The 15,767-nt window shown below is 47.8% G+C and overlaps 1 protein-coding gene across 1 annotated transcript; it reads left to right on the top strand.

Moving 5' to 3' along the window:
- Window positions 1-1,448: 1,448 nt before the first annotated feature.
- Zscan10 (zinc finger and SCAN domain containing 10) lies at window positions 1,449-7,078 on the top strand. Its single transcript, XM_038324681.1, has 5 exons — window positions 1,449-1,844; window positions 2,695-2,923; window positions 3,103-3,167; window positions 3,337-3,394; window positions 5,520-7,078. Exons 1-5 carry the CDS (start codon window positions 1,449-1,451, stop codon window positions 7,076-7,078), a joined length of 2,307 nt encoding a protein of 768 aa, XP_038180609.1.
- The last annotated feature ends 8,689 nt before the right edge of the window (window positions 7,079-15,767 follow it).

Here is a 15,767-nt window from a genome sequence, read left to right as displayed (position 1 = left end):
AGCAGGATAAACATCCAGAACGGTTCAGTTTCTCTGTGTGTGTGTGTGCAACTATGTGTGCATACCTATGGGAGTGCAAAGTCCTCCACTATCACCAGCTGCCTTAGTCCTTTGAGTTGTGTCTCTTCCTGAACCTGGATCTTGTTTTTCAGCTACACCAGCAGCCAGCAATCCCCACTGCTCCTCCTGCATCCCACATTGGTAGGGTTTCAGTCGTGTATGGGAATATGTCTTGTTTGTTATGTGGCTACTGAGGCTCAAACTCTGGACCGTGTCCTCTCATGGCTTATGGCAATTGCCTTTTTTTTTTTTTTTGGTTTGTTTTTGTTTTTTGAGGTAAGGTTTCTCTGTAGCTTTGGAGCCTGTCCTAGAACTAGCCCTTGTAGACCAGGCTGGCCTTAAACTCACAGAGATTCACCTGCCTCTGCCTTCCGAGTGCTGGGATTAAAGGCATGTGCCACCACCACCACCCGGCTGCAAGTGCTCTTGCTAACCAAACTATCTTCATTCTCAAGTTTCCCAACCCCCATTCTTTTGAGACAAAGTCCCTAGCCCTGGTTAGCCTAAAACTTTCTATGTAGCCAAGAATGACTGTGAACGTCTGCTCTTCCTACCTCCAATTCCTGGTTATAGATCTGCCCCACTGTGTCCAGGTACTGACTGGGGATTGAACCCAGAGGATTGTGTGTGCTAGGCAAGGACTCCACCAACAGAATTATGTCCCCAGCCCTGTTTTTCTGCCCTTGCATGATTGCTCTGTTGGCTTCGCTGCTGCTGGAGGTCAACACTTGTGACAGTGGGAAAGGACTCCTCAGAAAGTCACATTCGATTTTGTAAAAAAATTTGACCGTGCACTACACGTGTGCAGGGCCCTCCGGGACCGGAAGAGGGTGGCAGACCCCTTTTTAGAACTGGAGTTACAGAGGACTGGGAATTAAGCCTGGATCCTCTGGAAGAGCTGTCAGTGCTCTTAACTGCCGAGCTTATCTTTCTAGACTCCCCCCTTTTTAAAAATTTATTTATTCATTTATTTATTATTTATTTATTGCCAGGTCTTTCTTTTTAGTCCTGGAACTCTGTGTAGGCCGGGTTGGCCTTGATCTCAATCTCATAGAGAGTCTCTTACGCCTGCCTAGTAGTGCTGGGATTAGGGAGGTGAGCCATCTCGCCTGGCCCATATTTGTATTTTTTTAATGCCTGTAACTCAGGTGGGAGTTAGCTTTCCTGCAGTATGCCTTGCTTTCGTGTCCCTACCCCACCCCCTTCTCCCCCTTATGTAGATAAGGCTGGCCTGGAATTCCTGATCCTTGTCTCTATATCCTGAGTTCTGGGAAAACAGGCCCCTGCTTTCCTGCGGGAGATCTTATTTCAGGGTCTTCAGCTCCACAGGTGTGGGAAGCGCGGAAGAAGGGGACTTGAGAGCAGTCTGGTTTGAGGAGGTGTGAGAGATGCCGGCGGAACCAGTCCCGGATGCTCTGGAACAAGAGCAGCTCGGAGCCGTGAAGCTGGAGGAGGATGACTTGCCTGGCGAGGAGGACCCCGGAAGAGTAGAGGTCAGGCCTCGGCCCGAGGTGGCCCACCAGCTCTTCAGATGCTTCCAGTACCAGGAAGACATGGGGCCGCGGGCATCCCTGGGCCGGCTCCGGGAACTCTGCAACCACTGGCTGCGGCCGGCGCTGCACACCAAAAAGCAGATTCTGGAGCTGCTGGTGCTGGAGCAGTTCCTGAGCGTCCTGCCCCCGCACGTGCTGAGCCGCCTGCAGGGCCAGCCACTCAGGGATGGAGAGGAGGTGGTACAGCTGCTGGAGGGCGTGCCCAAAGACTCCAGCCACGTGGGGCCGCTGGTGAGATGGGGCTGGACCATAAACTGTAAGGGTGGGACTGAGTGGACCGAAATGGTTACCTCAAGAAGAAAGCTTTTCAAATTCCACTTGTGTCCAGCAGCGAGCAGAGCTAGGAACGCATGTCTTTCGGTGTGCTCTATGCAGAGAGCTGGTGTTTAGTAGGTAGCCGATTAAGATCGGAAAACAGAAAAACTGCCAGCTCACCTCCAGGCAGCAAGCAGGAGATGGAGGGTGCCAGCAAAAGCAGTCAATCACTCAGACTTAGGGTCATCCTGTGGTCACATTTCATTTCTTTTTTCTCTTTAAGACAGCGTCTCTCTACGTAGCCCTGGCTGCCTGGAACTCTGTGTAGGCCATTCTGGCTTTTAATACACAAAGACCAGTTGGCCTCTGCCTCCCGACTGCTAGGATTAAAGTCATTCTCCACCACACCCAGCCTCTGGGCGCTTTTTTGACACGTCTTGAGTCTCTCTCATTATCACCCCTGCCCTCTTTTTTGTTCTGCTGAAGTCCGGGGCTGGGTGCCTCCTAGAACACTGCTATCAGCCCCGTACTCCACAGGTGTCTGAGCCATCACGGGTGTTAGCTTGGAACAAACTGTTAAAAGTGTGTGCGAGCTAAGCTATTAATAGCATGCACGTGTAGATTCCTTCCCACAGTATGAAGTACAAGTGTGTTCTCATAAAGTAGAATATAAAAGTGTCCCTTGTGTCCTCTGTTCCCTGTCACATTGTTAACCTATTCTTACCCTCTTAGCTGTGTGACTCTCCCTGTGTCTCTCTGTCCTGTCCTGGTAGATGCAGTAGTCTCATGCAGCCTGGCTGCCCCCTAAGACAGATGTCTTCAACAGGACTTTAGCTTCAGTGCCGTCAAGAATGCCCCTGCAGACATCGTCTCAGAAGGGCAGCAGAGCCCTTCCCAGCTCCCCAGCCAAAGCCCTAAAAGGGAGCTGCCCTTGGCAGAGACTCCAGGCCTATCTCAGCCGGCTCCCACCAGGCCTACTGAACCTGAGCAGTGGAGACTTGCACCAAGTTCAAACTGGCCAGTGAGCCCAGAGCCCCAGGACCCACAAGAAAGCTGTAAGGAACTGGTGTCCTGGGAGGCTGGAGTGTGGGTGGGGGCTGGAAGTTGGGGAGGAGTGTGTGGTGGGAGAATGTAGGGATAGCTTCATGGTCTCGGAGGATGGGTGGTCTTGTCTTTAAAGGCACATAGCTGGCAACACTTCTAACAGCATTGTCTTCCTCTCTTATGCTGTCAGACCCTTCCCAGGGCCCCTCATGGCCTGAGGAGAATTCCAGAGACCAAGAGCTGGCAGCTGTGTTGGTAAGCTGAGCTAATTCCTGTTACAGGTCTTTCTCGGGCCCCACAATATTCTCTACCTTCTACCTTTAGCCGTCCATGATTCCTCCTATTGAACCCCAGAAAGTGATTCCACTTCATGAAGGCTGCAGAGCCCATTCCTCACTCAGAGGGGTCTCGGCTCTCATTGCAGGAGTCCCTTACCTTTGAGGACACCTCAGAGAAGAAAGCCTGGCCTGCACACCCTCTTGGTAAGCTCCTCCACTTTCATGGTTACTGAATGCTCTTTGCTCACGGTTCCAGACAGCATCTGACTTTCTAACCTTTTGATGCTGACAAAGTCTTTGGTTTCGTTCATCTATTTTTTTAGTGGTGCTCAGAACCAGCTCTTCCCCTTCCCCTTCTTTCTTACAGCTCCTACTCTGTGTGTTTGGTTTTTGTTTTTGTTTTGTTTTTATTTTTGTTTGTCTTTTTGAGACAGGGTTTCTCTGTGTAGCCCTGGCCGTCCTAGCACTCACGCTATAGACCAGACTGGCCTCGAACTCACAAAGATCCACCTGCTTCTGCCTCCCAAATGCTTAGATTAAAGGTGTGCACCACCACTGCCAGGCCTCATTATGATCTTCGACTCAAGATCCTCCTGCCTCTGTCACCTGAGTGCTGGGACTAGAGGGGCCTGTGATGCTCCACCCATATGTCTCTTAATTTTGAGCTTTTTTTTTAAAAAAAATATTTCTTTCTTTATTTTATATACAATATTCTGTCTGTGTGTATGCCTCCAGGCCAGAAGAGGGCACCAGACCCCATTACAGATGGTTGTGAGCCACCATGTGGTTGCTGGGAATTGAACTCAGGACCTTTGGAAGACCAGGCACTGCTCTTAACCTCTGAGCCATCTCTCCAGCCCCAGAAGTTTTTTTTGTTTTGGTTTTTTTTTTTTTTTTTTTTTTTTTTTTTTTTTTTTTTTTTGGTTTTTCGAGACAGGGTTTCCCTGTAGTTTCTAGAGCCTGTTCTGGAACTAGCTCTTGTAAACCAGGCTGGCCTTGAACTCAGAGATCTGCCTGCCTCTGCCTCCCAAGTGCTGGGATTAAAGGCGTGCGCCTCCACCGCCGGCTTAATTTTGAGCTTTAAAGTAATTTAAGGGCTGCAGTGTGGCTCAGTGTTAGAGTCCTTCCCTAGCATGCAAAAGGCTCTAGGATCAGTCACCCTAACAAAAAGGGTATGGGTGCCAGAGAGATGGCTCAGCAGTTAGGAGCACTGGCTGATCCTCCAAAGGACCCTAGCTCAATTTCCAGGACCCCCATAATGGCTCACAATTGTCTGCAACTAATTCTGGGGGGAGCTGAGGGCCCTCTCCTGGCCACTGTGGATACTGCATGCTTGTGTTACAAGCATGTGTTCAGAATATGATACACATAAAAACTGGAAAAAAAAAAGTGGTCAAGAAATAGACTACTGGGGCTGGAGAGACGGCTCAGAGGTTAAGAGCACTGCCTGTTCTTCCAAAGGTCCTGAGTTCAATTCCCAGCAACCACATGGTGGCTCACAACCATCTATAATGAGATCTGCTGCATACATAATAAATAAATAAAAAAAGAAAAGAAAGAAATAGACTACTAGTGGATATGAGATAGTCCTGATTGTTGAATGACATTGTAAATATTTAGTGGGCCTAAATTGTACACTTTAAAAGGTGTGATGTGATCCCAGCGTTTGGGAGTCTGAGGTGGTGGGATCCCTAGTAGCAGGCAATATAGAGACTGAAAAACAGCAGGAAGTGGGGAGCAGAGAACAAAGACTTTTTATGTTGTTTGTTTGGTTTTTGTTTTTAGTTTTTTTGAGACAGGGTTTCTCTGTATAACAGCTCTGGCTGTCCTGGAACTAGCTCTGTAGACCAGGCTGGCCTCGAACTCAGAGAGAGCCACCTCCCTCTGCCTCCTAAGTGCCGGGATTAAAGGCATGCACCACCACGACCTGGTGTTCAAAGACATTCTTATTTGTCCTCAGACTGCCCATCACCGGCTTTACAGGATCCTGGGTTTCTTTCTACTTCTGGACCCACCAGGTTCTGATGAGGCCTAGTAGTTCTTTCAGAAAGACCTAATTGCTAACTCAGTGATGAGACCACCACCTTCTCTTCCTTCTTTTTACTTCTCCACCTCTTCCTCCTCCACCTCCTCCTCCTTTTTTCTCCTCTACCTCCTCCTTCTCTTCTTTTCTTCTTGGTTGTCCTCGTTTTGTGAGGTCCTGGCTGTTCTGGAACTATGTAGAGCAGGCTCGCTGCGAACTCAAACATCTGCCTGCCTCCACCTCCTAAGTTGCTGGAGTTAGGTGTTCCCCACCATTTCCAGCTCTCTGCGTTTGCTTCTTTCCTAGGACTTACCAGCAGAATGCCTGACAAGGAGGAACTTAAAGATGAAGAACCTAAATCGACTAACTGGCCTGTCATCATTTTATCCGAGTCCCAGGCAGAGGGCCCTGGAGTCACAGTAGAGCCTCCATCCCAGACAGCAGAGCAGGAGGCAAGCGGTATTGGTTGGGGAGGGACCCCTGCTGACACCGGTGAAGTTGTGGAGGTCAGAGTAGGCGCCCCAGAGTCTGAGACAGAGTCGCAGTTTATCTGCACAGAGTGTGGAGTCAGCTTCCTGCAGCTGTCTGGCCTCCAGGCCCACCAGCTACAATGCCACCCGGGCTCTCAGTCTCAGCCAAGCTCTCGTTCCTTCCGATGTCTGTGGTGCGGAAAGACTTTTGGGCGCAGCTCCATCCTCAAGCTGCACGTGCGCATACACACAGATGAGAGACCCCATGCCTGTCACCTCTGCAGCCACCGCTTCCGCCAGAGCTCACACCTGGCGAAGCACTTGCTAACGCATTCCTCGGAGCCTGCCTTCCGATGTGCTGAGTGTGACCAGGGCTTCCAGCGTCGCTCCAACCTCATGAAGCACCTGCTGGCACATTCCCAGGAACAAAATCCCACACCAGACCCAGAAGGCAAGACGAAAGTGTCAGAGAAGGCAGTCGTCCTCTGTTCCCACTGCGGGCAAACCTTCCAACGGCGCTCTAGCTTAAAGCGTCACCTGCGGATTCATGCGAAGGGCAAGGATCGGCAGTCCTCGGAAGACCCCGGCAGCCCTAGCTCTAGCCAGGAGAGCAAGCCCTATGTGTGTAGTGACTGTGGCAAGGCCTTCCGACGAAGCGAGCACCTGATGAGCCACAAGCGAGTCCATACCGGCGAACGACCCTTTTCCTGCCAGGTCTGTGGCCGCTGCTTCACCCAAAGTTCCCAGCTGATCAGCCACCAGAAGGTGCACACAGGTGAGAAGCCTCACGCTTGTCCCCAGTGCAACAAACGCTTTGTGAGACGTGCAAGCCTTGCCCGCCATCTGTTGACCCACGGTGGCCTCCGGCCTTACCACTGTGCCCAGTGTGGCAAAAGTTTCAGCCAAATGCAAGACCTAACTCGCCACCTGCTCAGCCACACAGGAGAGAAACCCTGCCGATGCAGCCAGTGCGGAGAGAGGTTCAGCCAGAGTGCCCACTTGGCTCGCCACCAACGCATCCACACCGGCGAGAAGCCCCACGCCTGTGACACCTGTGGTCACCGCTTCCGCAACAGCTCCAACTTGGCCCGCCACCGCCGCAGCCACACCGGCGAACGGCCTTACAGCTGCCCAACCTGCGGCCGCAGTTTCCGGCGCAATGCGCACCTGCAGCGCCACCTGGTCACACACACCACATCCAGGCAAGAGATAGAAGAACCCCAGGAATGCCCGGAGTGTGGCAAGAGCTTCAGTCGCAGTTGCAACTTGCTGCGCCATCTGATGGTTCACACAGGTGCAAGGCCTTACTCCTGTGCGCTGTGTGGCCGTGGCTTCAGCCGCAATTCGCACCTACTGCGCCACCTGCGAACCCACGCCCGGGAGACACTGTACTAACTAACTTCACCCATGTTCTGGCAGCCTTGTTCTATACGCACCTCCCTGTGTGAGTAAGAGTCCTGTGACGTCCCCTTCGCACATGCCTCCTCTTGGTTCCTCCACGTTCTGCGTCCCCACATTTGACCTCTTTTCCCTGACCTTAGGAATGTGTTTTTGGATGCTTTAAGTAAAGATACCTTCTCAAAATCAGTACTTCTGATCTTTCTTTATTATTATTATTATTATTATTATTATTATTATTATTATTATTATTATTATGACAGGGTCTTCTGTCCTATAGCTGAGAGTGATCTCAAATTTCTGGTCTTCTTGCCTCTACTTTCTGAGTGTTTGGATTATAGATATGCCAGGCATATGGTTTATGCAGAGCCGAGTATCAAACCTAGGACCTTCAAGGCAAACACTCAACCAAATGAACTGCTTCTCCCCTGTTGAGGATAAACCTATGTCAGACAAGAGTCTTAGTGTTGAGCTGTCTTCTTCTGGCTTCTGCTCAAGACCAGCAAAGTCCCATCAATCACCACATTCCCCCACCCCACCCCGGTGACATGGTTCCTTCCTGTCTTCCTGACTTCAGAAGGTCCTAGCGGGCTGAAAAGGTGAGGGTGCCCAGAGTAACAGTCAACTGAGGGTAGGAAGTCATCCAGCAAGTCACCCTCAGCTTTTCCTTTCTGAAATCAGTGTCCCCAACATCACATCTCAGGCTCCTGTGGCTAGTGGAACTCACTAAGATAGAATCTAGGGTGAAACGGGGTGCCCTTGGAAACCTGGTGTGGAGCCGTTGTAACGTTCCCAGACTGGACAATGCAAGTTGTTGGCAAGACAAATCAGCTAACCACCAACAATCCTCTAACTCAATGCTGGTTTGGACATTGGTCCTATGCCTGGGTATTACACATCGGGAAGTCTTAGCTGCCTCCTTGCCTGTAAGGCGGGTGACTTAGGGTAAAAACAGGATTTAAAAAAGGGAAGAAGCCAGAAGTTTGGCTCTAGAACTTCTGTCACGGGCTTTTCAAGGAAAAGGCTGTATGTTTGAGGCTTTTTCTTTTTTTTTTTAATGGTGGATTTCACAAAATAATGTTATTTCATGGCAGGAACTGAGTTCCACCCAGGGCTCTGCGTGTACATGGGTATCAAACCCAGAGACCCCACATGCTGAATTTGTGCTTCACCAGTGAGATGCTCCTCCACTGTGTGGTGACTCTCAGGCCCAGTCAGCAGCAATCTCCCAGCTCTGCACAAGGTTCAGCCCCCAGAGGTTGGGAAGGTTAGGATGTGCGCATGGACCTGGTTGTCACAGAATGCTTTTCTTTCATTAGCGGTCCTGGAGAAGGAAACTTCCAACAGAAAGAATTAGTTTGCTAAGAGCCTAGGCGGGCGCACCCACAGGGTTAAGCTGTGTCTATCAAGATAAATGCCAAACATGCTGGGTTGTTAAATGGGACAGAGCCTGAGATGTATCCTTCCAAGGGAGGGAGGGCCTGGCTTGGTGACTAACGCTTGAGGGACGGACTGATGACAGGAGTAGAGTCCAGCCTGAGCGACATAGAAGACCTCGTCTGAAAGGTGAACTGAGGACAGGAAGAGCACGCGTCTGGAGCACACGTCTAGAGTGCACATCTGGAGCACACGTCTAGAGCACGCGTCTACAGCACACGTCTAGCATATACAAGGCCCTGGACTCAGTTGTCAGAATTGTCAAAAAACGAACCAAATGGAAGCGGCAGGAACAAGCAAGTGGCTCGTGCTTGGAATCCCCACACCTGGAATGCAGGAGGATCTTGATTTTGAGGCCACCCTGCGCTGCATGACAAGATCCTGCCTAAACTTTGTCCTAGTGCCGCACGCCTTTAATCCCAGCACTCAGGAAGCAGAGGAAGGGTGCAGGAGCAGCCCGGTTAGATAGATAGATAGATAGATAGATAGATAGATAGATAGATAGATAGATAGATAGATAGATAAATAGATAGGTAGATAACAACTAATTAAATTTAAGGAAAAAAGCACAGGGGCCCTGGAGAGATAGCTCAACAGTCACCAGTTAAGAGCACTGACTGCTCTTTCAGAGGACCCAAATTCAATTCCCAAATCTCACATGGTGTTAACATCTGTCTCTAACTCTAGTACCAGGGAATCTGAGCCTTCTGACTTCCAAGGTTACTGTATACATGAAGGTAAAACACCACACTTATATAAAATAAATATTACAGAACAATACATCCAAGGAAGGTCTCACACACAATCATCTGGGGGTGGAGGGAGGCAGATTGGGAGTTCAGGGCCTATTTCTGTCTGCTACATAGGGAGTTTGAGACCAATCTAGTTCCTGTCTTTAAGAACAACAACAGGGCTGGAGAGATGGCTCAGCGGTTAAGAGCACTGACTGCTCTTCCAGAGGACCCGGGTTCAATTCCCAGCACCCACAGGGCAGCTCACAACTGTCTGAAAATGCAGTTCCACGAGATCTGACACCTTCACACCAATGAACATAAAATTAAATAAATCATTAAAAAAAATTAAAAAAAAAAAAGAACAACAACAAAGCCGGGCAGTGGTGTGCACACCTTTAACCCCAGCACTCGGGAGGCAGAGGCAGGCCAGTCTCTGAGTTCAGAGAAAGGAGGGGCTTGACCCACCACCAATGTAAGGGATTGGGTTTCTTATTGCTTTCCCTTGAGTTTAGATTCCATCAGTTTGATCTATTCACACAGTGAAATAGTTCAGAAGGGGCAGCTCCACGTGATTTCATTTGAACAGAGGTCTGTGTACATATTCCCAGAAATGTCACCTCCAAATAAGGAATGACGCTTGATGGCTACAACTGCTTTTGTGCATGTATGCATGTATGCATACATATATGCATGTATGTATGTAGGTGTGCATGTATGTAGGTAGTTAGGTATGCATGTATGTAGGTAGGTATGCATGTAGGTAGGTAGGTACACATGTATGTGTGTATGCATGTATGCATGTTCATATGCAAGTGTGTATGTAGGTATGCATGCATGTATGTGTGTAGGTATGTATGTATGTATGTATTACGTACTTTGAGACAGGGACTCTACATAACCTTGGCTGTTCTGGAATTCACTATGTAGACCAGGCTAGACTTGAATTCATAGAGATCCTCCTGCCTCTGCTTCCTGAATGGAGAATTAATGGCATGTGCCACCAGTCCCAGGTATTTGTGCTGTTATAATCTAGGGGATTAGATTATAGCTGGAACCTTGCCCCCAGCTGTCACTCCAAATAGTGCATTTTTCCACATTTTCCCTAGAGCCTGATCCCACAGCTACCGCTGGTGCTCAACACACTTTTCCTTGACCAATTTCTGGACGTATGCTGTCACTTCCTATTGAAGTAAGCAATATTTTTTTGATATTTATTGAGCTCTACATTTTTCTCTGCTCCCCTCCCTGCCTCTCCCCTCCCACCTTCAATCCTCCCCCAAGGTCCCCATGCTCCCAATTTACTCAGGAGATCTTGTCTTTTTCTACTTTCTACTTCCCATGTAGATTAGATCTATGTAAGTCTCTCTTAGTGTCCACATTGTTGTCTGAGTTCTTTGGGATTGTGATTTGTAGGCTGGCTTTCTTTGCTTTATGTTTAAAAACCACCTATGAGTGAGTACATGTGATAATTGTTTTTCTGTGTCTGGGTTACCTCACTCAAAATAATGTTTTTTAGCTCCATCCATTTTCCTGCAAAATTCAAGCTGTCATTATTTTTTTCTGCTGTGTAGTACTCCCTTATGTAAATATACCACATTTTTTTATCCATTCTTTGATCTAGGGGCATTTAGGTTGTTTCCAGGTTCTGGCTATGACAAACAAAGCTGCTATGAACATAGTTGAGCACATGTCCTTGTGGCACGATTGAGCATCTTTTGGATATATACCCAAAAATGGTATTACTGGGTCTTGAGGAAGGTTGTTTCCTAATTTTCTGAGAAATCGCCACACTGACATCCAAAGGGGTTGTACCAGCTTGCATTCCCACCAGCAATGCAGGAGTGTTCCTTTTTCCCCACAACCTCTCCAGCATAAATTGTCATCAGTGTTTTTGACCTTGGCCATTCTTATAGGTGTAAGATGGAATCTCAGAGTTGTTTTGATTTACATTTCTCTAATGACTAAGGATGTTGAGCATTTCCTTACGTGTCTTTCAGCCATTTTAGATTCCTCTGTTTAAGTCTGTACTCCGTTTTGTTTTGTTTTTTTTTTTTTTTGGATTATGTGATCTTTTGTTGTCCAATTTCTTGAGTTCTTTGTATATTTTGGAGATCAGACCTCTGTCTGATGTGGGGTTAGTGAAGATCTTTTCCCATTCTGTAGGCTGTCGTTTTGTCTTGTTGACCGTGTCCTTTGCTTTACAGAAGCTTTTCAGTTTCAGGAGGTCCCATTTATTAATTGTTTCTCTCAGTGTCTGTGCTGCTGGGGTTCTATTTAGAAAGTGGTTCCCTGTGCCAATGTGTTCAAGTGTACTTCCCACTTTCTCTTCCATAAGGTTCAGTGTGGCTGGCTTTATGTTGAGGTCTTTGATCCATTTGGACTTGAGTTTTGTGCATGGTGATAGATACGGATCTGTTTTCATTCTTCTACATCTACTGAAGTTTTAGCTACACTGCTCTCAACCAACACTCTGAAAACATTGGAAGCTACTTTCTAAGTGCTTGTCCTTCTGTGACGCTCGCCACTGCACTGGGTCTCTGTTGTTTCATGGTCATTGCAAGGAGAGGCCCAGAGCAGCGCGAGGGGAGAGGCCCGCAGCAGCCGAGGACAGCTTCACTTTAGGAAGCTAAGGTGAACCATTCAAGAGGGAATGACTTCATCTATACCAATAATGTTACTGGGCAGATTTTTCTCCCTTCAGTGATCCAGGGCAGAGTCGCGGAGTGACACCACAGCCCCTGTCAGCCTCAGCAATTTGTTAAAGGGACAAAGACAGAGAGGACAGTGATAAGGTCGTCGTCACCCTTCTCAGGAATTTTCATTATGGTGCTCACAGTGTGGCAGTCTACAGTAAACGGGCCAAGGAAAAACACCCTGCTTGTGACTTGATCCCAGAACCAAGGCTTGAAATCCCACCAATCCCTGAACTCGCCCCAGAGTCAGGCTATAAAAGCCCCCCAATCACAAGACACCCTGGAAAGCTCCACTGCCCCCACCCCCAAGAAATCCTATAAAGGCCTGTATACTGTCCTATTTGCTGCTGTTTCTCTCCCAAGGCAGCCACCCTCCCGGATTCTTCCCTCCCAGTAAATGTCTTGAGTGAGGTTTGTTGTGTGGTGTGACAGTTCCACAAAAGGAGGGGAGCCCGGCTGTAACAACTTTTGGGAGTGAAGTAGACCCGTAACCCTTTCCCTGGGGAAACCTTACCTTAGTGGGGCAGAGTTGGTACACTGCTATTTAAGCAGAATCATTAGACTCCATTGGGAAAAGCCTCCCTGCAGCGGAGCTGTGTGCTGATGCGTGTACAGTGACTTGTATTCCTTGGCTCCCGACGGCCGGGATACCTTTCCATCAGCGCTGCAGCACTTACAAGCCGAACACTCAAAAACACTTGACGCTGTAGTCAACAGGAAATGCCAGGCCTTGACCAAGGACAAAGAAAGGTTGGGTTATGATGCAATGGGGGGCCTACCCTTGCCCCTAAACAAACTTCGGGGAGTCAACCCCGAAGTTGCTGAGTTCATGAGACTGGATAGCTCAGCAGTTCCCATCTGGCTGTAAAGACCTAAAAAATCTCCAAGGAACTGCCAGTATAGTCTTCCTTTGAATGCCAAGGAACCTGATTCTATCAGCAGAGGCACACTGCAGTGGCAGCAACAATACATGAATTTGCCAACAAGTGTGAAAGCAGGCAAGCCATAGGCAAATCTTTCCTCTCGTACCCTTTTATCTTGGCAGCCACCAGAAACTGATACCCCTATCTAGGGTGGGTCTTCAAACTTCAGATAATCTAATCAAGTCCTACACAAGCGTTCTTGTCGGTCTGGACCGCGGTGGTGCGCGCCTTTAATCCCAGCACTCAGGAGGCAGAGGCAGGAGGATCTCTGTGAGTTTGAGTCCAGCCTGGTCTACAAGAGCTAGTTCCAGGGCGGGTTCCAAAGCTACAGAGAAACCCTGTCAAAAAAAAACCACACACACACAAAGACAGATTTGTGTTGTAGTTGATTCAGTCAAGTTAAAAACCCAAGATTACCTGCTAATCTAAAAAGAAGTTCTGTAGCCAGGATGTGACATATGCACAAAAAGCCCCGAGGCTGGGGTGCTGTCATCACAGGTAGGGTATGGTAAGAGGGCCAAGGGAAGACCTTGTCTATCTCCTGTCCTACTGCTGGAGTTTTGGGTCCTTTCTGGAGGTCCTGCTACCAAACATTTGTTTGGAGTTTATGAGCAGCGCGTGGCTCACTACTCAGTGGTAGCATGAACCCAAAATCTCACCAGGGTTGGTACAATAAACGTTGATCTAGCCAGTACCTTCGCCATGAAGTTATGCCTCTCAGCGTACCAAGTAGTTAGAGCCAGCTGCCAAAGCTGAGGCAGAAATCTAAGCCACACTGCTGAGCAGTTTAAAGGCTCATGTAGTCAGGAAAAGGTTACAGATACACATTAAGAAAGATCCAAATGAACGAAACCTCTACATGGGTTACTGTGTGTTTAACAACATACAAAGACTTGGGAAAGAAAAGAAAAGGTTATAGACACTCATAAAAAAAAATAGGGTTTTTTTTGGGGGGGAGCTGGAGAGATGGCTCAGCAGTTAAGAGCACTGATTGTTCTTCCAGAGGTCCTGAGTTCAGTTACCAGCAACCACATGGTGGCTCACAATCACCTGTAATAAGATCTGGTACCAACTTCTGGCCTGCAGGGACACATACAGGCAGAACATTGTATATATAATAAATAAATAAATCTTAAAAAAAATAGTTTTTTAGAATCTTTTTTAATTGATTTTTTATTGAGCTCTACATTCTCTCTGCTCCCCTTCTTGCCTTTGCCCTCCCTCCTTCAATCCTCTCCAAAGGTCCCCATGAAAAAAGACAGATGTAAAATAAGCAGAGTATGTATCCTGTTTGTTATTATGTTCTCTTTAAAATTTTTGGCTGCACCAGGCGCTGATGGCACACACCTTTAATCCCAGCACTCAGGAGGCAGAGGTAAACAGATCTTTGTGAGTTCTAGGCCAGCCTGGTCTACAGAGTGAGTTCCAGGACAGCATGACAGGCTCCAAAGCTACACAGAGAAAAAACTGGCTTGAAAAACCAAGAAATGAAAAAAAAAATTTTTTTGGCTGCTAAGAGAAACTGAATTATAAAAACTGCTAGATTAAATCGATTTATATATTTTAAAAATATCTTGGCCAAGTGGTGGTGGGTGGCGCATGACTTTAATCCCAGCACTCAGGAGGCAGAGGCAGGTGTATCTTTGTGAGTTCAAGGCCAGCCTGGTTTACAAGAGCAAGTTCAAGGACAGCCATGGGTATTACACAGAGAAACCCTGCCTCAAAAACGAAACCAAAACAAACAAACAAAAAAATCTTGACTTTAAAATTTAAAATCAAAATATGTGTTGCTTAAAAAAATGAGAAAAAAAAATATGTGTTGCTTGGTAGAACAGGTTGAGCTTTTATTGCCACAGGAAATGAGAGGCTGTAGATTCATTCCAGGGTAAGTGACTGAGGAAGATCCCCTGAAAATTCTGACTACAAACATAGAGAAATATACCTAAAAAAATACTACACCTACAAAACATGCAGTGTATATTTTACCTTCTCAAACATAAACCAAAAAATTCATCTTTGGCACCTCTCACCAAACCGAAACCTCAGCAAGTTTCTAATGTGCTGTACAGGGGAGGGGCTGGCTAAGCTCACTATGAGGTCTCTGTAGGGCAGCAGTCTGAGGCGGGAGGCATCCATGGGAGGAAGAAGCTGCAGTGTCAGGGTTTGTGCAAACCTATCAACCATTTTTTTAAGCACTGTTGGACCAGAGAAAAGGAAGCTTTGTCAACTTCAAGCTTGTCCGACACAGGAACTGCACTGAGATCTTGGTCTTTGTCATGGTTGTGAATGCAACATTCACTCAGAATCTTACCCATTCCAGGCTTCTTCTGCTCCCGACACCACCAGGAGAAAAGATCCCATGACAAGGAAGATCCTATAACCAGAGAAACTGGGGAGATTTAGGTATGTTCTCTCTGCACAGGGTGTACCCTGTGAACCTGACATTGTCCTCCACAATGAGAGAGAAGCCAGGAACAACACTTTTTGTCTGGACACTCAGAGGAACCTGAGTTATTCACACCTGGATGTCAGACTGTGTCTGTAGACTGCTGGTCCTCCAGAGGATGAATTCCAGACAATAGTCTGGTGTTAGATTAGTCCATGTGCCTGGGGGAATAACACAGAAGGTCATGTAATGCCTGAGCAGATATGGGAGAATCTTTGGTCCAAAACTGGGACATGAAAAAGAGCTGATCATGTGAGGCCAACCATTGGAATAGTGACAGACTATCCAGATCTCAGAAAAGAACCTCAGGTTTCAGGCCCTGGCAGAAAAGGGGCAGGAGAACCTACTTAGGTGAGAAGAGAGCCCAGGCTGCCTTCAGTCCTTCATGGCCATTCTGTTTCTACTGAATGGCATTGCTGTGACTACTGTTTCCACCTTTGTGACAGTTTGAAT

The sequence above is a fragment of the Arvicola amphibius genome, chromosome 4 (genome assembly GCF_903992535.2).
Source record: "Arvicola amphibius chromosome 4, mArvAmp1.2, whole genome shotgun sequence".
In the NCBI taxonomy this organism is placed as follows: domain Eukaryota; kingdom Metazoa; phylum Chordata; class Mammalia; order Rodentia; family Cricetidae; genus Arvicola; species Arvicola amphibius.
This window is presented reverse-complemented; position numbering and strand designations above follow the sequence as displayed.